The 25,671-nt window shown below is 47.1% G+C and overlaps 1 protein-coding gene across 4 annotated transcripts; it reads left to right on the top strand.

Annotated features, from left to right (window-relative positions):
- Positions 1-12,605: 12,605 nt before the first annotated feature.
- DNPEP (aspartyl aminopeptidase) lies at positions 12,606-21,904 on the top strand. 4 transcript variants are annotated; one of them, XM_090284383.1, is made up of 15 exons: positions 12,606-12,688; positions 13,287-13,380; positions 13,469-13,557; positions 13,672-13,785; positions 14,046-14,171; positions 14,393-14,523; positions 14,763-14,838; positions 14,957-15,064; positions 15,808-15,885; positions 16,849-16,932; positions 17,822-17,982; positions 18,375-18,414; positions 18,511-18,612; positions 21,280-21,447; positions 21,765-21,904. In XM_090284383.1, exons 1-15 carry the CDS (start codon positions 12,683-12,685, stop codon positions 21,813-21,815), a joined length of 1,428 nt encoding a protein of 475 aa, XP_090140509.1. In that variant the 5' UTR covers positions 12,606-12,682; the 3' UTR covers positions 21,816-21,904. The 4 variants fall into 4 exon arrangements, with proteins under 4 accessions (XP_090140509.1, XP_090140502.1, XP_090140524.1 ...); XM_090284390.1 differs by lacking the exon at positions 12,606-12,688 and adding an exon at positions 13,119-13,175; XM_090284376.1 differs by having other exon boundaries at positions 18,375-18,612.
- The last annotated feature ends 3,767 nt before the right edge of the window (positions 21,905-25,671 follow it).

Here is a 25,671-nt window from a genome sequence, read left to right as displayed (position 1 = left end):
CCTCAATATTTAGCATCCAAACCCAGCTCACTGGCCAATTCCCCATTGTCCAGGATTGAGAAGAAGGAAGCTTACTCTAGAGTCTTTGGATGGGAGGGAGGCTGGACGTTCTTTTTGGAAAATGGCCTGAGGGGGAGGAAGAAACTGGGTGAGTGTCTTACAAATGTGTATTGTTCCTGGGACTCTGTGCTGCCATCCTCCCTCCTTCCCTTTATGATCAAACTTCTCAACTGTTTCGACCTCTTCCTCAGTACCCAGTTGCTGCTCGGAATCCCATTTCCTCGGAACTTTTCCCAGCCGCGGTAGCACAGGTCCCTCAGTGGATCCCCACTCAATTCCTAGACAGATGCTGTCCAACCAAAATATAATGGAAGCCATATATATCTTTTTATTTATGTATTTATTTATTTTCATATGTAATTTATTTTATTTTATTTTTAAATTACAGTCAACGTTCAATATTTTCTAGTTTCAGATATAATGTTTATTTATTATTTATTTTTTTAAGTTATATTTTATTGACTATGCTATTACAGTTGTCCCAATTTTTCCCCCTTTGCTCCCCTTCACCCAGCACCCCCTATGCCCTCAGAGGGAATCCCCACACCATTGTTCATGTCCATGGGTCATGCGTATAAGTTCTTTGGCTACTCCATTTCCTATACTCTACTTTACATCCCCATGGCTATTCTGTAACTACCTGTTTGTGCTTCTTAATCCCCTCACCTCTTCACCCATTCTCCCCACCCCATCCCTCATCTGGCAGTCATCAAAATGTTCTTCATATCCATGATTCTGTCTCTGTTCTTCTTGTTTGCTTAGTTTGTTTTTTAGATTCGATTGTTCATAGATAGGTATTTATTGCTATTTTATTGTTCATAGTTTTGACCTTCTTCTTTTTATTAAATAAGTCCCTTTAACATTTCATATAATAATGGTTTGGTAATGATGAACTCCTTTAGTTTTTTGCTGGGTAGAGCAATCTTGGCTGTAGATCCCTGCTTTTCATGACTTTGAAGATTTCTTGCCAATCCCTCCTAGCTGAAAAGTTTCTTTTGAGATATCAGTTGACAGGGAACTCCCCTGTAGGTAACTAATTGCTTTTCTCTTGCTGCATTTAAGATTCTCTCTTTATCTTTAACCTTTGGCATTTTGACTATGATGTGTCTTGGAGTGAGCCTCTTTGCATCCATCTTGTTTGGGAATCTGTATTTCCTGGCCTTGCATGTCTATTTCCTTCACTGGATTAGGGACATTTCCTTTCATTATTTTTTTTTCAAATAGATTTTCAATTTCTTGTTCTTTCTCTTCTCCTTCTGGCACCCCTATGATGTGAATGTTGGAACGTTTGAAGTTGTCCCAGAGGCTGCTTACACTATACTCATTTTTCGGATTCTTTCTTCTTGTTGTTCTGATTTGTTGTTTTTTGCTTCCTTATGTTTCATTCATTGATTTGACTTTCAGCTTCATCCACTCTATGCTGTTTCCTTGTAAATTGTTCTTTGTTTCAATTAATGAATTCTTTGTTTCTGACTGGATGGATCTTTTTTATGCTGTTGAGGTCCTCACTAAGTTCTTTGAGCATCCTTATAACCAGTGTTTTGAATTATGCATCTGATAGACTGCTTATCTCCATTTCGTTTAGTTCTTTTTCTCGAGTTTTGCTCTGTTCTTTAATTTGGGCCATGTTTTTTTGTCTCATTTTGGCAGCCTCCCTGTGTTTTTTTCTGTGTATTAGGTAGAGCTGCTATGACTCCCTGTCTCAGTAGGGTGGACTAATGTAGTAGGGGTCCTGTAGAGTCCAGTGGCACAACCTCCCTATCACCCAAGCTGGATACTCAAGGTGTGCCCACCCTGTGGGCTAGGTACACCCTCCTCTTGTAGTTGAGCCTTGATTGCTGTTGGCAAGTCAATGGGAGGGATTTACTCAGTTTGGTCTGCTGTAAGGACTGGCTCTGACCACTCACCACCAACCTCTGCCCTTTTTGGAGGATCAGCTCTGCAGGGGCAGGGTGGTGTAGCTAGCTGTCCACTGGGTGCAGACTCTGGGGTTTCCCGGGTGGTGTAGGCCAAGGTCAACCCCCACCTGTGTTCTGCCCCGTGCCACCCTGCATGAACTATAAAGCAATCTGAGATGGCTGCTACTAGCGCTGGGCTTGGAAATTCCCAGGCGAAGCCCAGCTGTGAATCTTGCCACTTAGCAAGAGGTATGGGGGCTGGAGGATTAAGAAGCCAGCTGTTTCTTGTTTGTTAGGATTTAGGGAGTTGTGAAGCATGAGCCAAGACCAGCCATTCATATGGAAAACTCACAGTTAACAGTTTGTGTTGGCCCCTGAGTGGGGTGGGACGGAGCCTCTGTGGATCTCCAGGGCGGGGCAAACAGTGCTAGCCAGGTTGCTGGAGTCTTAGATGCGGCACCACACCGGCCTGCTGGCTCTGTGGCGGTGTGAGGGGAGGGCTCAGAAAAAGGACAATGTCCTCTGCCCTCCTTTCTGTCTCAGAGAAAGCTGTCTCCCAGTTCCCACCTTGATGCCGACACTTTAGTTCCTCCCTTTATGCCACTTGTGCCTTTCAAGCTGCTACCCCAGTGCTGGAGCTCAGAGGGAGTGAGTCTGGGTAAGTCCATGTGTGGATTCTTTGAGGGGAACTGCTTGGGACCCCAGCAGTTTCTTCCACCAACTCAATCCCCACTGGTCTTTGCAGCTAGAAGTTATGGGGACTTATCTTCCTGGTACTGGCACTCTGGGCTGGGGGGCCTGGTGTGGGCTTGGGACTCCTCTCTCGCAAGGTAGCTCTCCCGAATTGTTATCCACCACACGTGGATCTAGGACCAGCCTGTTCTGCATCTACTCCCCTCGTACAGGTCTGGGCGGCTGTGGTTTCTTTAATTCCATAGTTGTCAGACTTCCATTGAACTCAATATCTGACAGTTTCAGGTGATGGTTGTTCTATATTTTTGTTATAATTTTGATGTGGTTGTGCAAGGAGGTGAGCCATGTTTACCTAAGGTGTAAATAATTTAAAAATAAAATGACAAACTGAAATTTCTAGAAGTATTACTGTCTTAGCTAGTTTTGTGTTTCGTTTCATTTTGTTTGGTGATATTGGTTAGGGTAAAGCGGGTGGGGGGATGGTGATGGAAGGAGACTTAGGGTGGTGAAAACAGAATACAATATACAGATGACATATTATAGAATTAAACACATAGGCTATTTTTTTAAATAATGTTTTTTAGATTTTATTTATTATTTATTTTTAGAGAGGGGAAAGGAGGGAGAAAAATAGGGAGAGAAACATCAATATGTGGTTGCCTCTCCCATGTTCCCAAATGCAGACCTGACCTGCAACCCAGGCATGCACCCTGACTGGGAATCAAACCAGCAAACTTTTGCTTTGCAGGCCAGTGCTCAATCCACTGAGCCACACCAGCCAGGGCACTAGGCCATTTTAAATGTTCTAGTAGCCACATTTCAAAAAGGTAAAAGAGACAGGTAAGTGTTTAACGTATTTTATTTAAAATATTATCATTTCAACATGTAATCGATATTTTACAATTGAGATATATTATACATATTTTTGTACATTATTTTCTATGTCTAGCTCCTTTCAATTTGCATTAGCCACATGTGGCCAGTGTTCAACAGTGTACTGCATTGAGCAGCACACACAGTTCTAGAGCTTTCCTACTTGGCACACACAGTCCCATCCCAATGTGTCCTGTCTCCCCGAGGAGATCAGAAGCCCCTTGGCTCAGAGTCCTCTTTTCATTATCCCTGTATCTCCCATAACACCTTAAACTGTACACCACACTCAGAAGGACGTCCACACATGTTTGTTGATGGGAGTGAGCATTGGGGATTGATTTTTGTGGTTTAGCTATGGCTGTAAATGGTGTTTATAGATTGCTGCTGTAGATGCACCCTGCTGCGGTATTAGAAACAAGCAGCTGTGGTTGTCAGCAGAGGCAGAGGCCTTGGGGCAGATGAGTCTCCCTGCATCGCGCACAGGAAATCCTGCCAGACCACATACCATTTCTCTGGTTTAAGAGCCTGTCATTGCCACCCTGTGCTCGTCCCTGCAATCCCATCTCCGTTAAATCTTGGATATATAGCCCTTGTCAGGGTGCATTACACAAAGGATGTGTCTCCAGCGTTCCGCCACCAGGCTGGGAGCTCCTCGGGGCAGAAAAGGAGTTATTCAGGTTGACAAGAGCCTGACCCAAAACAGCTGTGCAAAACATGCTTGTCAAATGAATAAGTGAATAGATGGCTGGAGCCAGTGAAGCCTCTCATTTATGTGTTTGTGCACCCCCCCCCCACCGCCCCCAGTCTTTATTGAGCACTTACTATGTGTCAGGCACTGTGCTAAGCACTGGGGACTCAGCAGTGAACAAGGCATCTGTGGGTTGTGCCCTCCTGGGGCACAATGACTGAGGAAGGTAACAAAGGGGCTGAACTGGAGAATGAGGGTGGAGGTCTTCAAATAAAGAAGGAAGTCTAGCCCTGGCTAGTGTGGCTCAGTGGATTGAGCGCTGGCCTGCAAAGCAAAAGTTTGCCGGTTCGTTTCCTTATCAGGGGCACATGCCTGGGTTGTGGGCCAGGTCCGCACTTGGGGGGCATGAGAGAGGCAACTGATTGATGTTTCTCTCCCTTTCCTTCTCCCTCCCTTCCCCTCTCTCTAAAAACAAATAAATAAAGTATTTTTTAAAAAATAAAGAAGAAAGTCTAACCCTGGCTGGGTGGCTTGTTTGGTTGGTGTGTCGTCCTGTACAGCAGAGGGGTTGCTGATTTGATTCCCAATCAGGGCTCATGCAAGAGCCAGCCAATCAATGTTTCTCCTTTCTATTGATGTTTCTCTTTCTCTCTCATATTCTCTCTCTCTCTCTCTCTGTCTCCCTTAAAATAATTTTAAATATATATACCCATTATCTGATGAGGATTAAAAATGTTCTTTAAAAAGAAAAGAAGAAAGTCTACATCTGTAGCCCCCTAACGGAGGAGTCATCACTTACACATTGGCTATAATAGGCTAACCTGAGGCCTGGGTACTGTGAGGACATTTCTGTATCAAATTGCATTGATGATGTCATAATGGGTCCTGCAAGTTGGAGCAAAGGGGTTGAGACAGGGGGATGGGCCAGCAAAAAGAAAAATGCAGTGAGTCCAGGTGTTGTCCATTCAGCCTCTGAAAAACCCAGCCCAGCTCCAGAAGACACAGCAGGCGACGATGGCGCTCAGCCTCTCTGACACATCTGTCTTCAGCAACTGGCTCCCAGGCTCCCCTGAGGTAAGGGGCCTGGGTCTAGGTCTGTCTCCAGTGGGAGTGTCCCAGCCAGTGCAGAGCACCAACCTGGGAGCCACACACTGTCTTAGGGACTGCAGGGGATAAAACGATGAACAAGACACAGTCCCTGCCCTCAAGTTACTGACACATTAGGCCCTGAGCAAGTGAATCCTCAGAATAATACTCATCAGTGTCTCGGCTAACTCTGGAGGGGGAGTGGTGATGGAGCCCCTCCACCCAGCCCCCTCTGGGGGCTGAGCTTCTCTCCACGTTGCCCCACAATGTGGCAGGGAGTCCGAGGACAGACCACCCATGACACCAGTGATTTTGAGATGAGTGTCTCTCAGGGTGGTCTCAGGATATGAGAAGTGTTTGCAGCATGGGTTAAAAATGCACGTCCCTGGGCCTCAGCCCAAACCTTCCAAATCCGAATATTCAAGTGTGGGTCTCATGAATCTGCATTTAAAAGTCTCTCTAGGTCATTCTCACCCAAAGCCCTGCCCTAGAACTGAAACACCCACTCAGTACCCAAGTCCCATGTCTGGTGGATCAGTTTTTATGTCTGATATGGGTGTTTAATGTTTTTATTACAGATGAAAAGCCATGATTCATAGGCTGCTAGTGACCAGCTGTCAGCTTGGAAGGAACCAGAGGCCACTGAGTACAGAATTCTCTATCTTTTCAACTCATCTATAAAATGCTTACATGAGCAGACACTGTTTAAAGGCCATTAAAAATCCCAGACGCAGAATAACCTAGTCCCTGGAACTTTATAGATATATTTACTCAAACCCAAGTGCTTGCAAAAAGTAAATAAAAGGGAAGCAAAATGAGCAAGCACCCCTAGAAATACGAACTGAAAGTAAATAGCCCTGCTCACTAAAACAAACAGGACAAATCCAGCAAGGATTAAATGACCTCCAGTCAGACAGGCTTGGAGCCAGAAACGCCCCATTTTGGCTTTCTGGGGAAGGAGAGGTGAGGACCTCTCCCCAACACCTAGGGGTGTGCTCCAAGAGTGCGACCTGGGGAGGCCAGGGCCAGTCTGCAAGGGCTGACTTTCCCTTTGGGGGTGGGGTGTATGAGCGCACCCCAGACCTCCCTGACAGCCTGCCACAGGGCCTGCAAATCTCATGCTGAAAGATCAAAGTGTGCCTTAAAAGGCCTCCGATAAAATGCAAATTCCCTGGATGCTGAGTACCTCACATCACTTATTAGTTGCCATTTATTCATTAATTTAGCGAAATTCGTTTAGCCCTTGCTGTGCTTCAGGCCCTGTGCCAGTCACTAAAGATATCAAGATGAGTAAGGCATGAAGTCAGCCTCCAGTTGCTCACAGTTCACTCTGAGAGATACTAATGTGAGCGATAATAATAGCTAACATTTAGTGCTGACTAACTCTTTGACAGACTTCATGATAAGCACCCTTCAGGCATGATCCTTATACCATTGTAAGGTTATTACGGTTCTCTTTCCCCATTTTACAGATGAGGAAACTGAGGCTCAAAGTCTGTGGTATGATGGTAGATGCTTAACAACCAGCTCTCTCTTGAAGCAAAAAAAAAAAAAAAAAAAAAAAAACCCCAAAACCCCAAATTCTGATTTGTTGTGTTTACCAGTCTTGGTGGTATAAAGCTGCCAGGCCAATTTCAAGCTAGCAGCCTGATGTCACTGGTGGCTCCAGGCTGCCAATGTAAGTATGACCCACAGCTAATCAACAGAGGAGCCAGGATTTGAACTCACATCTGTGTGATCCTGAGCACACCATATAACCACTTTGCTTTACTGTCAATACCTATACAAGACCATTGACATTTAAGAGGGATACAACTTAAGACCTTTGTGAAATGCCAATTTTACAATGCTCCATAAAACTTCCAAGGTTAATAATCAGCACTTCCCTATACCTCTTTGTTTCTTATCACCAACAGGAGCAGTGGGGTTTCTTTTGAGGGCCATTTAAAATTTTTTTTTTTTTATTTTGAAAGAGTTACACATTCACAGGCAGTTGCAAAAAATAGTACAGAGAGGTCCTGTCTAGGGTTGAATATGATCGGGGACGCGCAGATAATTCCAGCAAGCAGAATGGTAAGATGAACGGTGGGCTGCCGCACGCTCTGGCAAGTCAGCAAAGAGCGAGAAGCCTTACCGTCCTTTTATTAGGGTTTCAAAAAATAGAATCAATAGGGTATACGTGTACATTTCTTACGTGATTATGGAGCAGCATAGCTTCTGCGGATAGGTTAGACATTAAGCAATTAGGCCTGCAATACTAAACTACCTTTTATCTATAATCTACAAAGTGAGGTAATAAGTGACAAGGGTCTGTCCCACATCCGATATAGTTGCTAGGGGAGAGGAGACACTAATTTTCAAGCTTCTTTGTTCTCAGGGACTTGTAAACTGGCCCCCAAGAATCGTGTGCGAGTAAGGGTCCAAGGGTCTGCACCACATCCGATATTATCACTATGGGAAAGGAGGCTTAGGTCTTCAGCCCTCTTTGTTCCCAGGATTCCGTGACTCAGCCACCAGGAGCCACTTGCAGCTGCTGGAGCAGGCAAGACTCGTTTGCAAGTTCTTGCAAGCTGAGGTCACAGGACACCGCTTGCAGGACCCCCAGCAGAGGGCTTGTGACTTTCGCCTACAGTCCTGTGTACCCTTCACCAGGTCTCCCTCCCTTCAGTTGGTGCTTTTGACATAACTACAGTACAATCTCACAATCAGGCAAGTGACATTGGTGTGCATATAGTTAGTTCTATGTCATTTTTTCTAGGTTTGCCAGGTTTAACAAATAAAAATACAGGACACTGTTAAATTTTGTAGGTTTTTTTTTAAGTGTAAGTATATCCCATGCAATATTTGGGACATACTAATACTAAGAAATTATTCTTCATTTACCTGAAATTTGACTGGGTGCCTGTATTTCATCTGGCAACCCTAATTTTATCACATGTGTGGAGTCATGCAACCACCACCGTAATCAAGATCCGGAACTACTTCACCATCACAAAGATGTTCCCTGTGCTACTCTTTTAAAGTCACACCCATCCCTTCCCCAACCCTTTCTAGCCCTTGGCATCCAAACCACCTGTTGTCGGTCTGCGGTTTGGTCATTTTTTCACTCAGCATAATGCCTGTGAGATCCATTCAAGTCATTACAGCGGTTATCAATAGTTCGTTCCTTTTTATTGCTGAGGAATATACTACAAGGGCCATTTTTCACAAAGAACCATTACTTTTAAATTTTTTATTCATTCAATAAATAGTTACTGTATATCTACCACGTGCCAGGTACAGACATGGAGCAGGTGAGGAGCTGATTGCCGTCAGGGCTGGGTTTTTACCTGCACGTAAGCAAATCCAGCACGGGCAAGGGACTGGGAGGTATATGCAAGGGAGTGGTAATGATGGTGGAGAATACGATGAACACTGGGTAGGAGGGAAGCGGAGACCAGAGGAGTGAGGAACAGGGACACGGTAGGATTAGTAGTTTGTAGTTCTTGTGTAGGTAAAGCATTAATGCAGTCAAGGACCCTTTTCTGAGGGTTTCCCTACTTCATTCCCTTTTGTTTTGTTTCAAATATCAACATCTAAAAAATCATTCCATCCACTCTGCCTTCCACACATAGACACAATTTTTATATCAGAAGGCAATGCAGCTTTCCATGGGCATTTCAAACTTCAGGACTTAATGTTAGATGCTAACCAACAAATGCTTACTAACTTAATTAGGGTACAGAAGAAAACTATTATGCTCATAAAACACACTTAAAAATCATCTTTCCACCTGTTACTTTAAAATTTTTCTTATTTAGTTTTTAAAAGTAGCCCTGGCTGGGTAATTCAGCTGGTTGGGGTGTCGTCCCATACTCCAAGTTTGTGGGTTCCATCCTGGATCAGGGCACATGCCTAGGTGTCAAATTCAATCCCTGGTCAAGGTGCATACAGGAGGGACCCAACTGATGATTCTCTCTCACATCAACATTTCTCTCTCTCTCTCTCTCTCTCTCTCTCTCTTTAAAATCAATAAAAACATCTTCACATGAGAAAAAAAAATTAAAAGTAGGTTATATATATATGTAGAAAAAAATTAAAAAGTACAAAAGGATTTATAGGAAATAAGGAATTGTCCCTTCCACCCCAGTCCCTCAGCCCCTGCATATCTCCTTCCCAGAGTTGGTTACCGTTTTCTTGTGACATATTTTAAACATATAAGAATATATATGTGTGTCTGTGTGTTTACACATACAGATGGCAGCATAGCATAACCGCTATTCTACACCTTGTTTTTGTCACTTAATAGCATACCTTGGAAATTGTTCCTTATTAGTATTTATAGAGGTGCTTCATTCTTTGTAACTATATAAATTACTTTTAAACCTCCCTCCTAGAACATAACTGGTTGGAAATTATAATCTTGCCTGAGCTACTCACCTCAAGGCATCCTGGGAGCTGTAGTTCTTGATCAATTTAGTCTTGCTTGGAAAACAGAACTTCAGCAGAAGCACGTGTTGGAAACTAAAGTGCCCTTTCAACAATACTGTCAGAGGACAAATTGTACTGTGTATGCAAGTTCCTATCCTTATACCCAAAAGTAAATTATTTATTCATTTAAACCACCAAGATAGCTACCTGCAATGAGATACCCAGAGCTGTCTTGGTGTCAGAAAATCAAGATCATCTGCTTCTGCCCTGCTCTGCACCTATTTTAACAGAAAGGGGCAGGACACACACACACACACACACACGCGCACACACACACACACCACGCCTTCTCTTTCTTACAGCATTGCTTGGTCTTCTTACCCCAAATCACCCTTAACAATTATGTGACAAATTACTACTTAGAAAGTTCTCTCATAAACTGATGGATCATCCCTGACCAGTGTGGCTCAGCTGATTGGGTGTCCTGCAAAGCAAAGGAATGCCAGTTTTGATTCCCTGTCAGGGCACATGCCTGGGCTGTCGGTTCAGTCCCTGGTTAGGGCATGTAGGAGAGGTAACCAGTTGATGTTTTACTCCCTCCCTTCCCCTATCTCTAAAAATAAATAAAACTAAAAAAACAATACATATATATCAAATCAACTCACACTGAAGTGTGTGGAACAAATTGCAATGTTAATGCACAGGCATTTGTTAAACTCAAAAAGATAAATAAATGATAGTATTGTAAATACCAGCTAAGGATTGGTGGAGAAGATTTTCTCAGTAGGCTGAGGGCAAGAATGATCCTCAGAAACTCTTTTGCAATAACTAAGATCCCCTCTTGATCCTTCCATTTCATATCCACTACCATCCCCTTGTTCAGAGATGATCTGTCCTTCCAAATCTGTTTCCATGCATTTCCATGCATATTTTTATAAAATGTAGAAATAAGCTCATTGTGTGAGTTTTACCTAAATGCCCTGTAAATATTATTCTGCAAATTGCTTCTTTTTTCACTCAACAATATACTGAGAATTTTTTCTATCATACGTTAAGATTGATCTCACATTATATATTACTACACGTGGTGTTTGAGCAAATCAGCTAGGGATCTTGTTCTGCATTTCGGAAGTGTTGCCAAGTCAACAAGTCACACCCTGAGGAACAAAGGTGCAGTTGGAATATGGGTGAAGTTGGATGCTAGAGCGAACTTGAACCAGCTCATAGGAACTGATTGTCAATTTTCCAGAAATTTGTGACCCCATTGTTAAGCACAGCAAGCCTCAAAAAAATTAAATTACATAAACTTATAATTAAGTAAATTACATTACAAACAGAAATAGTAAATACTCACAAATCATCACTTTCCTAATTACCTTACCATAAATCTATGCTCTTGAGGTTATTTATGTCTTTATCCTTTCCCTTCCTGGTTTCCTAAGAGAATTTTGTTTTGGTTTTTATCAAGAATGGATGTTCAGTTTATGTTTCACTTTCTAAGTTATGCATTTTGGTGATATTTGGATTTCTCACATTTACATGTACTCTTTTTCTGTGATCAGAAGAACATTAAAGGTTTTTCCTTCCGTGTCCTTCCCTTATACATCGTACCCCTGGTTCAGCTCTTTTCACTGACCTCCAATGTATCCCTTCCCCAAGAAGGTTCTCTTCATAACCCATTCAGCGCTGAAACTTATACATAATGGCCTTTCTTTTTTTATTATTTAAGATTTTATTTATTTACTTTTTAGAGAGTGGGGAGGGGAGGGAGAAAAAGAGGGAAAGATATATTAAGCAGTCAGCTCTCACACACCCCCAGCTGGGGACCTGGCCATAACCCCTGCATTTTTCCTGACTGGGAATCAAACCGGCGACCTTTTGGTTTACAGGCCGGCACTCAGTCCACTGAGCCGCACCAGCCAGGGCCATAATGCCATTTCAATAAATCATTAGGGAATGCCAGGAGCGTAACCTATCATCTAGAGTGTATATTCTTGCACACTCCACTGCAATATTTACTCTTTTGAAGTGAGGGTTGCAGGACCTTTTCAAATGCTCCCCACTCCCTAGACATTCCCACCCCAGAACATAAACGAAGGTTGCTCCATCCACCTGTCATTCCTGCAATGCTGACAACACCCCTGGTGGCAGGACCTAGGGGCCCCCAAGAGCCCTGATCAAAATCCGTGGTTAGGCAGGTGAACGGGTTTTTCAAATTGCTACTCACCAGTCTTGACATAGGAATATTAGAAATGCCTCCAAGAACATATGGAGCTTGTTTTCTTTTTTCTGTCTTAAAATGTGGAAACGGTACATATATCAGAGTCCTATCCCAGATGCCTCCAAACAGCTGTATGATCTTGGGCAAGTCATTCACTTCTCTTACTCTCAGGGCCTCCCGTGTAACATAACACTTAACCAAGAAAAAGAGAGGCTCAGGAAAGATCTGAGAATGGGTTGTTCCAGACCCCTGGAATTGAGTCCAAACCCCACCTTTGCCATTTACTACCTTGGACAGGTTACTGGTCTCTCTATATATGTTTGCTCATGTATGAATTGATGACAGTTAACAGTACAAAGTTGACAGGGCAGGTGTGAAGATTAAATGAGAGGGCAGGTTAAGCTTTATCATAAAGCTGAAGCTCATGGTGAGCGCTCCATGACCATTAGCCATGTTGCTTTTATTATCACAGGGTGCCTGTGGCGAGAGAGAGCGCTTTGTACACTACCGGTCGGACCAGGTGAGCGGGCGGGGTCGGGTTTTTTCTCAGACTTTCTGACCTCCAAGAGGCATGGGTGCGGGGGTGGGCGGCTGTCCTACTACCTCCCGTGCGGCAGAGGGCCCCAGTCATCGCTGCAGAGGGCGCAGCGAGGGCGGGGCGGATGGCGGGGACAGGGCGGACCTGGCGGCGGGAGGTGGGGCTGGCCCAGCGCAGGGCCCCAGCGAGTCAAGTCCAGCCGACGAGTGGGTTCAATGCAGGTAGGTGGCCGCAGCCTGCCCCGCTCGAATCTCTACCGCAGACCGAGCACGGCGCTGTCTGGGGTCCAAGCTCAGCAGCATTATGGGCCGGGGTGCAGAGCCCGTCCCGAAGCGAAACCGAAAGTTCGGCCCCAGGTGACCTGACATTTCTGGATTGGAAAAGGGTGGACTACTAGAGACAGGCGGACAGGGGAGAGAGGTGGAGGGGAGATGGGGTATGCCCTGGGGAACAGGGCTTTAATTTCGAAAAGGGGTTGCGCACGTGGTGCTGGCGGGCTCGGAGATAGGGACCGGCTTGGGAGCTCCAGAGTTTGGGACCCGACCGGGATTTATCAGCTGGGCGGGCACATGGGGGTGGGACTTAGGGGGCCGGTCTAAGACTTAGGGGGCGCGGCGTCTTGGACGGGCTGGGCAGAGATCACTGCTAGGGTGTGATACTTCTGTTGGACGGCCGAAGCTTTCCGCAGAGAGAGGTTCGGCCTGGCAGGTGCGTCTCTTTGTCCGGCAAGGGGAGGAAGCAGAGATCTGAGCCTAGGAGCGGTCACTTTCGAGGTTGGAGTGGAAGTCCTTGGAGACTCTGAGCACCCCTCTCCCCTAGGTGGCCATGAGCGGCAGGGCCCGAAAAGAGGCTGTGCAGGCTGCAGCCCGGGAGCTCCTCAAGTTCGTGAACCGGAGCCCCTCTCCTTTCCATGGTAAATGACCAGGGCATCGGAGTAGGGTGGGGGCCGGTGTACCCCCTACCGGCTTCCATCGCTGTAAAAGCGGGTTCTTTACCTACAGTTGTGGCTGAGTGTCGCAGCCGCCTCCTCCAGGCTGGCTTCCGTGAACTCAAGGAGACGGAGAGCTGGGATATCAGGCCCGAGAGCAAGGTACTTGGGGTGGGGTAGGGACCAAAAGGCAGGTCCCTAGGCTGGGGCTCAAAGTCCTGTGTGCTGGCTGGCAGGCTAATCCAATTCAACAATCTCCTTCTCCTTTACTACCAGTACTTCCTGACCAGGAACTCCTCCACCATTATCGCTTTTGCCGTGGGAGGCCAGTATGTTCCTGGCAATGGTTTCAGTCTCATTGGTGCCCACACGGACAGCCCCTGCCTTCGGGTACGGAACTTGGGCTGTGCTGGGATGGAGGAAAGCATGGGGTGGGGGGTTATGACAGAAGAGAGCCAGGAGGTACATATTGGGAACACGTTCTCTGGAGCAGGGACAAAGGCTTTTCGCCCTCTTCCTCCACACTTTGGGCTCTTCTCTGTCATAGTATTCATTCATTCTATGTTACTTAGCCTGTGAACAGTCCATCTCATCTCCAAATCATGTCACGCAACCATCTCTGACTTCTCATTCCTCATCTTCACACTCAGGTGAAACGGCGATCCCGCCGCAGCCAGGTGGGCTTCCAGCAGGTTGGTGTGGAGACCTATGGTGGTGGGATCTGGAGCACCTGGTTTGACCGTGACCTGACCTTGGCTGGACGTGTCATTGTCAAGGTAGTAACTGGGGTTGAACCTGGGCAGTTCTCAGTTTCAGCTGCCTGAAGATTGTCATCTTTCTTCAGGGTACCTGTGGAGAACTGCCCTGGGCAAGAGGGGTAGGGGCAGTCCAGGTCAGAGGGCTACCTTGTTTAGTTTGTGTGAAGGGTGGGGGGCTGGGGCTTTAACCAGCTGTGGTAGAGAGGCACCCTGGGCTGACCAGGGTTGCTTGGCCACAGTGCCCTACCTCAGGCCAGCTGGAGCAGCGGCTGGTGCATGTGGACCGACCCATTCTTCGCATCCCGCACCTAGCCATCCATCTGCAGCGAAATGTCAACGAGAACTTTGGGCCCAACATGGAGATGCACTTGTGAGACTGGGGCAAGGGCTGTGGTGAGTGGGAGGGGTGGAGTGTGGCACCAGGTGATAGAAGGGGCCCCAGTGGAACCTGGGAGAAGACTACCTAATGGTAGCCACGATCAGGTTCTACTCTTGGACCCAGTGGATGTCCAAGGGCCCCCTATTAGGAGATGCCTGAGCTCAGGGGTGCCCTGCCCTGCTGTGCCCTCTAGCCCTCCCCACCACCCTTCCTCATGTGTCTCCCCACAGAGTCCCCATTCTTGCCACAGCGATCCAGGAAGAGCTGGAAAAGGGGACTCCTGAGCCAGGGCCTCTCAATGCTACGGTAAGAGAGTCCCTTGCTCACAGGGAGGGGTGAGCAGGTGGGTAAGGGACCAGTCCTCTAAGAAGGGGAGGAGGAGGGGAAGAGCAGACCCTCCTCCCAGCATCCTTCTGCCCCGCAGGATGACCGGCACCACTCGGTCCTCATATCTCTTCTTTGTGGCCATCTGGGGCTGAGCCCCGAGGACATCTTGGAGATGGAGCTCTGCCTTGCAGACACCCAACCTGCGGTGAGGAATGGCTGCACGGACTTGTTGGGGGGACCTTGGGGAGCTCAGCCTGCCTCAGTGTGTCCCCTGAAGCACTTGGCCGCTCTGCCAGTCCCCCAGTTACTCTCGTTCCTGTTCTTCCCGGTAGATACACCATGTGCCTCTGCCTCCAGGGTAGTGAGTCTCAAAAAATAGCGGTTTTCCACTCTAGACCTGCCTCCCAGGACTCTGGTGTGGGGCCTAGGAATCAGTTTTTGCACAGATTCCCTTGGAATTTCTACTCCAGGTATCTCTGTCTCCTGGGACCACACTGGCCCAGAACCTCTGAGGGCAGGAGGCCTCGATGTGGCCACCCTTTTTCTAGAGTCTGCCCTCATGTCCCTCCCAGCCACTAACCGTAGGGGACTGCTCAGGCTCCGGGGGTTCAACCCTGTTTGAAAGCGCACTGAGTTCCTGCGCCCTGGCTGGCCTTGGTTTATTGCCTTAACTTTTCTTGCGACCATTCAGTTCCTCCTTTTCCTGTCCCATAGAAAATGGTCAGGGACTACACGCCAGCAACTTCCTGTCCCTCAGCGCTTGGCCCCAGCCCAGCTCATTCCCCGCTCAGCCCTGCACAGCAGCACTTTTAGTCCTCAGCCAGAGGCCAGGGAGAGATTGCGCCAGGAACCCAAGACGCAGCTCCAGCCCCAGCCCTTGAGAGCAGGGAAAAGCTGGGAAGTTGGGATGAGGGTTTAAAGGTCAGGCCAACTGTTCTGTCTTTCTAGGTCTTGGGTGGCGCCTACGAGGAGTTCATCTTCTCCCCTCGACTGGACAACCTGCATAGCTGCTTCTGTGCCCTGCAGGTGAGGAGCTGGGACCCCCCGAGGCAGCACACAGCGCCAGAAGAGGTGGAATGTTGGGGGCTGGGGACTGCCTCAAGCCCCAGCATGTTGTGAGGCAGCTCTTGGCCCCCCCCACACCCACCTTTAGACTGCAGGTGCTGGTGGACCATGGGGAGGGGCCTTAATGCTGCGGTCTTAGCGTCACCGCTCTTGGCTCCAGCCTTGCACTGGTCTGAGGCTGGGGCTGCAGTGGGGAAGGCTGGGAGGTGTTTCCGGCACCACGGTGTCTTGTCCTAACCCTGTTCCTGCTGCCTGTCAAAATAAGTTAACCTCTGCTTCCAGGGGAAGACCTTGGCCCCTCAGGCAGTATCATCCACCTCCCTCTGCTCCTCCCTACCCCTCCACACCCCAGGTTTAAGCCCACCCAGCCTTCTCTGTGCCTTGGGATCCCATGGGGTGGTCCCTCTTCCTCCTAGCCTCCTTGATATTTCCACCTTCTCTCCTCTTACCCTCACCCTTCCCTCTGCCCTTTTCACGCCTCTTCTTCCTTCTCAATCCTATTCTCGGAGGCAGGCTTTGGGCTGTAACTGAGACCAGAGCCAGACCTGGGCATTGTACCCACTCCCACCACCAGCCAGCCAGCCATGTCACCTTGCTGGAGTGCCAGTCACCCCCTTGGACCTCGATCTTTTCACTGAGGCCACTTAGTTTGCATGATCTGTGTGGTTCTTTTGACTTTATGGGATTCTCAGCCTTTCCCCTTCATCTGACACATCCGCCTGCCTTCTGCATGGGAACATCCCAGAGGTTCCCCCCACCCTCTGCCGGGCTGTGCCCTCAGGTGAAGGCCAGTGAAAGCCCAAGCCTGCTTCACTCTGGCCTTGATGGCAGTAGGCGGGTAGGGACGGGCCCCTCCGAGGTGTTGGTGGGTGTTATGGAAGCGGGAGGGCTGAGGATGATGCTCTTGATCCCTCCCCAAACCAGGCCTTGATCAATTCCTGCGCAGACCCTGCCTCCCTGGCTGCGGATCCCCACGTGCGCATGATTGCCCTCTACGACAATGAAGAGGTGTGTGGAGAGCTCTTGGGGGGGGGGGGTGGTCTTGCATGGCCAGCCCCTGCCAGGCAGCCACTGAGCCGGCGGGGGAGAGACTGCCTCGCTTCCTTAGCACTTGGTCCCCTCTGGCTCAGTGTTTATCTGTCTCTAGTGTTGTCATACCTCTCCTGTTTCTGTGTGTGTCATGTGGATGGTGGGTGCCCTTTCATCCTCAGAGCCCCAGGGCTCAGCACATTATGCTGTCACAGAACTGGGACAGCTGGACTGTTCTCTCTCATGCGACCGTACAGGTCCGAGGTCTCTGCTCTCCCAAACGCAGGGCTTCTATCTCAGAATCCAGGGTGGCTGTTCCAGCTAACGCTATCACATCTACACTGAGTAGGAGGGGACCGAAGGGCCTATGGGAAGTGCATGCCCGTCCTTTTAAGGATATGTCCTAAAGGTGGCATTCACCACTGCCGACATTCCCAGAACTTAGCATGGCCCTGTGTAGCTTCAGGGAAAGCCGGGAATGTCATCTCTACCTGGGGAGTCACGTGCTTAGCTATAGCTTTGATGTTCTGTTGTGGAAAATACCATGGACAGTTAGAGTCTCTGTCACAGGCATAAGAGAAGATTTATCCTCATGGTGGGGCACTTGTGCTGAGCCCTAGGTACAGGGGTCAGGGGGGAAAGAAGCGGGGCCGTGTGGGACACCCACTAGAAAGTGCTGCTTCTGCCCCAGAGATGGCTGAGGATTAATTTGACCCCAGCCCACCATCTGGTTTTGGGTGACAGTTGCTGATAACACCCCACTGACTCAGTGGAGTCCTGGCCCAGTGTGGGCTTCGGGGCCCTCTCTCTGGCTTCTGACTCAGGCCCTCAACCCAGACCCCCAGTGCCAGGTCTCTGCTGTTGCCAGGTGGGGTCTGAGAGCGCCCAAGGGGCACAGTCGCTGCTGACGGAGCTGGTGCTGCGGCGGATCTCGGCCTCACCCCAGCACCTGACGGCCTTCGAGGAAGCCATACCCAAGTCCTACATGATCAGTGCAGACATGGCCCATGCCGTGCACCCCAACTACGTGTGAGTGTCCCGTGCCAGGCAAGCGGTCACTTAGTCGTCACACAGCTGGAGACCCGGCCATAACCCTGGGCCCTTCCCCCTTCCCCCTTCCCCCTTTCCCCTTCCTGATTCAACGGGGAGGTTCACTGGGGACTTCCTTTGACTGCTCCAAGGCCGAGCTTGGTCAAAGGCTTGTAAGGCCTAAGCCAGGTCTGTTGAATAGGCTCTGTCTGCACACTTCCATGTGTTGCTAGAGGCTGCTTAGAACACTGTTTGGCATGACCGATGTCTTGCGGGGCTGGTGGGGAAGCGTGCTGAGATCCGTTAGGGATGTCTTCTGTGGGAGAGGCGGCGGGGTGTCCACAGGTCCGGCTCCTGTTCGTAATCCCTTGCCCTCAAACTGTCTCTTACAGGGACAAGCACGAGGAGAACCACCGGCCCTTATTCCACAAGGTAAGAGCGCTTCCGTTCCTCTTCTGGGGACTGGTGGGCTCGGCTGGTTGTGCCTCACTCATGCTTCCCTCTCCGTTCCTGCTGCCCTCTCCCCAGGGCCCTGTGATCAAGGTGAACAGCAAGCAGCGTTACGCTTCGAATGTGGTCTCAGAGGCCCTGATCCGCAAGGTGGCCAACAGCGTTGGGGTGCCCCTGCAGGTGAGGGCAACGGAGGTGGCGGGGTTGGGGGCACAAGCAGGTGGGCCCCCAATGGAGGGGGGCATGGCAGACAACCTTTAGTGGAGGGGGTTCCAGTAGAGCAAGGGGATCAGGAGTTTTGAATACAGGCAGAGCTGGGATCGATGCTGATTCAGATGTGGAACTAGCCAGCCCTGTGACCTGGGACTAGTCTCCTAATTTCTCTGAGTCTCAGTTTCTACACCTGCAAAATGGTGCTGATGACAATGCCTGTTCTGCTGGATTTCTCTGAGGATTGCAGGTCCAAGGGGCTTGTGGCACATAGAGAGCCCTTTTCCCATCCAGCACCCCCAGCTCCGGGGTGCCTCTTACATACCCTGGGGACTTCCATCAGGGAACTTCAGGGCTGGGGAGCTTGGAATTCCAACTGTTCATTTTCATTCTTGCCTTGGCAATGGCCCACCTAGTCATCGGTACAGGTGTAGACAGTGGGCATACCTTGGAAGTATTGTGGATTCAGTTCTAGACCTCCACAATAAAGTGAATATTGCAATAAAGCTACCCACACGAGTTTTCTGGTTTCCCAGTGCATATAAAAGTTATGTTTATACTATACTGTAGTCCATTAAGTGTGTTATAGAATTATGTTTAAAAAATAATGTATATACCTTAATTTAAAAATATGCCATTGTTCGCCCTGGCCAGGTAGCTCAGTTGGTTAGAGCTTTGTCTCAATATGCCAAGGTTATGGGTTTGAGCTCTGGTCAGGGCACAGTACAAGAAGCAGCCCATGAATGCATCGATAAGTGAAACAACAAAGTGATGCCCCCTCCCCCTCTCTCCCTTCCTCTAAATACGTACACACTTTATTGCTAAAAATGCTAACCATCATCTGAGCCTTCAGCAAGTTGTGATCTTTCTCCGTGTTGATGGCTGCTGACTGATCAGGGTGGTGGTTGGTGAAGGTTGTGGTGACTGTGGCAATTTCTTAAAATAAGAAAGCAGTGAGATTTGCTGCATCAGTTGACACTTCCTTTCACGAATGACTGCTTGGTAGCATGCAGGGCTATTTGATAGCATTTTACCCACAGGAGAGCTTCTTTCAAAATGGGAGTCAATCCTCTCAAACCCCCTTCTGCTGCTTTACCAGCTAAGTTTATGTAGGATAATATTCTAAATCCTTTGTGGTCATTTCAGCAGTCTTCACTGCATCTTCACCAGAAGTAAATTTCATCTCAAGAAACCCCTTTCTTTGCTCATCCTTAGAAACAACTCCTCACCCATTCAAGTTTGACCACAAGATTGCAGCAGTTCAGTCACGTCTTCAGGGTCCACTTCTGACTCTCGTTCTCTTGCTGTTTCCGCTACATCTGCAGGCAGTTCCTCCACTAAAATCTCAAACCCCTTAAAGTCATCCATGAGGGTTGGAATCAGCATCTTCCAGATTGTTGAGATTATGGCCACTTCCCCTAAGTCATGAATGTTCTTGATGGTATCTAGAACATTGGTTTTCAGTTGCCTTGGCCCAGATCCATCTGAGGAATCACTATTTATGGCAGCTGTAACCTTACAAACTGTATTTCTTAAATAATAAGACTTGAGAGACAAAATTACTCCTTGCCCCATGGGCTCCAGAATGGATGTTTTGTTAGCGGGTGTGAAAACATGAGTCTCTCTGCGTGTATCTCCATGAGGTCTCTTGGGTGGCTGGGTGCATTGTCAGTAAGCAGTAATATTTCGAGGGGTGGGTGTGGCCAAAGCTGAGAGGGCTGTGGTGTGCTGCCACCACTGCTCCAGCCTGTTCCATGGGTCCCCAAGGGCCCCGCCTCAGCCATGATGACCCATGGCTTCCAGAGCAGCCACCGGGGCCTCTTCAGGCCCTGGAAGCTGATGGCAACCAAGACCCCCATCATGAGGTTGGTAGATGTGAAGTTTAGTGATAAATTGCATATGCCATCTCTCCCCAAAATACTTTTTGGAGACAACGTTTTAAGAATTTGGCAGGGTTCTGGCTTTGGGATTGTGTTCAATGCTACAGATGCTTTAAGATATGTAAGCAACTAGCAAGGAATGCTTGAAGGAGCCTGTGTGAAGGAGTGGCAGGGAAGCAGCACTGAGGGTGAACACTCCAAGGTGGTTATTAAGCTGTTTGATTGGGTGTTTTTGTTGTTGTTCATTTGTTTTTATCTCACCTGAGGACATTTTTTTCATCGCTTTCTTAGAAAGGGAGGAGGGAGGGAGAGAGAGATATTCATGTGAGATAGAAACATCAGTTGGTTGCCTTCTTGTACGTGCCTCCACCAGGGATGGAACCCACAACCCAGACATGTGCCCTGACTAGGAATCGAACCCGCGATGCTTCAGTCTGCAGGACAACACTCCAACAAACTGAGCCACACTGTCCGGGGCGAAAATAGATTCTGTATAGGAGGCAAGATGATGGTAGCTGGAATTAGGGTAGTGGCAGTGTAGATGGAGAGAGTAAGACCAATTCAAAATATATTGTCCTTCGGGCCTGCTGTTTAATGTTGGTTTTGTGATTTTATGCTGGTCATATCTGCTCTCTGAGGGGGTAGAAGTAGACCGCCTGCCAGGCCCCTTTGGGACCTGCAGTTGTAAGATGACTTCCCCCGTGGGCTTAATGAGCACAGACTGCACATGCTCATAAACCTCTTCGCCTCTCTCTAGGATCTCATGGTCCGGAATGACTCCCCTTGTGGGACCACCATTGGACCTATCTTAGCTTCTCGGCTGGGGCTGCGTGTCGTGGATTTAGGCAGCCCGCAGCTGGCCATGCACTCCATCCGGGAGACAGCATGCACCTCCGGAGTCCTCCAGACCATCACCCTCTTCAAGGTGACCCCACCCCACCCATCACCATTGGGGCTAAGCTCCTCCCCGCCAGGCCTAGGTGATGGGGCTGGTTGTCTTGGTGCTATCATGTAGGAAAAGAAGGGTCCCCAATTTTTCTGAAGGCTCAGGGCCCCTGATCAGACCCCAGAGGATAATGAGGGAACAGAGGAGGGATCCGGGGTAGGAAGACTGGGGCAGTTGTCATGTGTGGGTGAAGCAACTATGCTTCTCTTGCTGGGGCCTCTGTTGATGGGAACTGAGTGGTGGGGCACCCCCTCTGGTCTCCACTGATTCCAGATCCCATTTGCCTCCCATTTTAGGGCTTTTTTGAGCTGTACCCTTCTGTGAGCCGAAACCTCTTAGTGGATTGAGGCCTCTCGGAAAAACTTCTCTTGCACTTGAGAAGGGAAGTTCTCAGCTGAGCTGAAGCTGGATTATTAAAGTGGATTTTTCACTCCAAGTCCTTCTGTTGTGCTTATTTGGTGATCAGAAGGGTGGAGGTTCGGCCTGGCCTACACCTCTGGAGCCAGAACAGAGGGGAGGTTGGGTGCAGGAAGAGGAGACCACAGCTCCTGGGAACTGATGGAGGCATGACTTCCAGTCTCTTCCCTTGAGCTCCTACCTGAAGTGGGCAAAGGGCTGGGGGGTCCACAATGGAAAGGTCATTTCTCCTACCCCCAGTTGCCCCCCTGGGAAGTGGCCTCAATGCGCTTCCTTACTTCCATTCCCAGGATCGTCCTGAAGCCCAGCTCAGACCTCTGAGGTCTCAGGGCTCAGCATTAGCTCCTTCCCCACCCACGTAGCTGTCCTGGACAACCGAGGCTGTCTCCCACTCTCCACCACCCCTCCTTACCCCTCCCGAGCACCTCAAAGAGAAGGGCGCAGTCTGGGCTCCAGCATCACCATCACCCAGTTCCCTTCTCGGCAGCTGTTGGCATTACTTGATTCCTAATGTGTAGGGGTGGGCAAAAGTAGGCTTATAGTCATAGGTACACAAAACAGTCTGTTCTTGTATTAATGTTAATTATTATACCATGATTTTGTATTACAACTGTGAATCTACTTTTGCTCATCCTGTATTACCAGGGAAAATGATTATCACTGAAAAAATCAAAATAGGAAAAGTCACAGTCTCCTTATAAACTCTTTCATCCAAAGAATTGTACTAACCAAAGTTTTTCCAATTTTTGAATACCAATATAAACATTTTTATATAAATATCAGTTTTGTTTTTTAAACACTTAATATGACCATAGACTAATAACACTAATATGAGTTTTATTATTTTATTTTTTTAAAGAATTTATTTATTTTTAGAGAGAGGGGAAGGGAGAGAGAAAGAGGGAGAGAAACATCAATGTGTGGTTGCCCCTAGCATGCCCCCAGTTAGGGACCTGGCCTGCAACCCTGACTGGGACTTGAACCAGCAACACTTTGGTTCATAGGCCAGTGCTCAATCCACTGAGCCACATCAGCTAGGGCTTAGGATTTTAAATACATAAAATTAAACAATACAGCCACAATAGCAAAGAACTCAGGAGAGGTAAACTGGTTCAAATGTACTAAGAGGTTCTTGCACTGTCCAGGAAGAGAGTGAAGGAATCAATCAATACTATACTTTGAAGTTGAGGATACCTGTGATAATTTTTAGGAAAACCACTAAAAGATTATTAATAATACATAGTTTCTGTTATGGGTTAAATTGCATCCACCCGAAAGATGCTGAAATCCTAACCTTGGTACCTGTCCATGTGATCGTATTTGTAAATAGGGTGTTTGCAGATGGTCAAGATGAGGTCATCAGGGTGGGCCCTGCTGATCCAATATGACTGTCCTTACCAAAAGGAGGACTGTGGACACAGAGAAGATGACGAGAAGACATGGAGTGCCATGTGGAAATGGGGGTGGAGAGATGCACCTACAAGCCAAGGACTGCCAAAGATCACTGGCAAAAAGCTGGGAAGAGGCCAGGAGGACTCCCCTCCAGGAATCGGAGGGGCCCGACCCTGCCGAAACCTGACTTTCGGAATTCTAGCCTCCAGGACTCTTGAAGACAATACATTTATATTATTTTAAATCGCCTAGTTTTTAGTACCTTGTTACTGTAGCCCCAGGAAACTAATACAACTTCAAACTAATTGAGTGGGGAAAATGGGATAAAAAATAATTGGTCCATTCTGCAACTTTGCTTCAAAGGGTTCAGCAAAACCATATGATGTGTATATGTGTGAGTAATATAAACTGGTAAAATGGATTGATTCTAGGTGAAAAAGTATTGCCTCTAGATGGAGAGGTGGTGGGTGTTCACCGTACTATCCTTACAAAATTTTTGTATGCTTGAACATTTTTATACTAAAAATGTGGGGATAATTTTAAAAATTCAGTCCAAAAGAAGGAGAGAAACGAGAACAAAGATGAAGCAATAGAAAGCACTAAATAAGATGGCAGACTAAAACCCAAGTATATCTAGTTATCTATAACATTCTGAATAAGTGGACTAATCTCAATAAGGTGGTTATTTAAAAAAAAAGAATAAGCGAACTACATATTTTAGTTAAAATACAAAGATATACCTAAAACAAGAAGGTAGACAAGGCTGACAAAGCATTACTATAGATGTGACTTTTTGAATTCCACAGATTTCATATATGGAATCATATGTGTCTTTTTTTTTTAATAGAATTTTTCCAAACTTGTCAGGCTTTTAAAAAAATTAATATTTTTGAGACATATTTGTATTGTCGCATGTGGAAGTAGTTCTCTGTTTAACACTGAATAATATTCCTTTGTGTGAATATGCCGTGACTTCAAAAATCCCTTCTCCTGATGCCTTGGGCTGCTTCCAGTGTTTGGCTATGATGCATAAAGCTCTGAGGAGCGTTCTTATGGGCAAAATACGTGAACAGGCACTTCATAAAAGAGTAAACTTAAATGGTCATTAAATGCATGAAAACACGCTCTACTTCATTTGTCACCAGAGAAATACAAAGTTGACTCATGAAATTGACTGTATTTGACCATTTTGACCCACAAAATGGCAATTTCATATAGTTTAACCCTAACACAAATTAAACATAATAAGACAGACACCACTACACACATTAGAATCGCTACAATATGACACCACCAAGCGTTGGTGACGATGTGGAGCAACAGAAACTACCCGACAGTGTTAGTAGGCATGTAAGTTGACAACAGCTGAGGACATCAGTTTGGCATTATCCTCACTGACCTCGCCATTCTACCCCAGGTGTATACCCTTAGATTTGCCCGAGTACCAGGGGACATGCAAGAATGTTCATAGCAACATTGTTCATAAGAATCCCAATACAGAAACAACTCAAGGGCCCATAGACAATGGATAGTGAGAGAGATCCCAGTTTGGTGGGGGCTGAAACATATACAATTTGGGGACCCTTTTTAAGTAGAAGAATGCAAAATTACAAATAAATTAATCACAAAAATGAATATTTAATTAGCATGAAGACAAACATTTAAGGAAGAATTAACACCAGTTCTTCACAAACTCTTCCAAAAAGTAGAGGAGAGAACACCAATAATTACCCTGATACCAAAGCCAAAGACATCACATGAAAAGAAGAAACTCATCCTTTATGACTGTAGATGCAAAAATTCTCAACAAAATAGCTGAGTGAATTCAGCAACAAGTAAAAAGGATTACACACCACGACAAAGAGGATTTATCCCAGGAATGTAATCTTGATTCGACTTATGAGTATCAAACAATGAAATATATCATATTACTATAATAAAGGATAAAAACCACATGATCATCTCAATAGGTGCAGAAAAAGCATTTGACAAAATCCAACCTCATTTCATGATCACAATATTTAACAACCAGAAGTAGAAGGGAACTTACTCAACCTGATAAAGGGCATCTATGACAAATCCACAGATAACATCACAATGATGAAAAACCGAGAGCTCTCTGCCTGAGGTCAGAAACAAGACAAGGATGTCTGCTTTTGCCACTTTTAGTTAACATTATACTGGAGCTTCTATCCAGGGCAATTACACAAGGAAAAAAGGTGTAACTAAAATGAGAAAATATGACAAATTACTTTTGCAAATCATACAAAAATATTTGACCATGTGAACACATTGCTTGGGCTCCTCCCAGAGCCTAGGAAGAGGCCTATGAAGATGAGGACCCTTGAACCTAAAGATTGGCTTCACAGAACATCCTACTCTGAACTGTAATGT

The sequence above is a fragment of the Furipterus horrens genome, unplaced genomic scaffold, assembly GCF_987537825.1.
Source record: "Furipterus horrens unplaced genomic scaffold, mFurHor1.1.pri manual_scaffold_1, whole genome shotgun sequence".
Taxonomy (NCBI): domain Eukaryota; kingdom Metazoa; phylum Chordata; class Mammalia; order Chiroptera; family Furipteridae; genus Furipterus; species Furipterus horrens.
This window is presented reverse-complemented; position numbering and strand designations above follow the sequence as displayed.

Coding starts and splice junctions, on each gene's coding strand:
- DNPEP (XM_090284376.1), top strand. Junction 14,839..14,956: donor CAGGGCCTCTCAATGCTACG/GTAAGAGAGTCC, acceptor TCTGCCCCGCAG/GATGACCGGCACCACTCGGT. Junction 15,065..15,807: donor TTGCAGACACCCAACCTGCG/GTGAGGAATGGC, acceptor CTGTCTTTCTAG/GTCTTGGGTGGCGCCTACGA.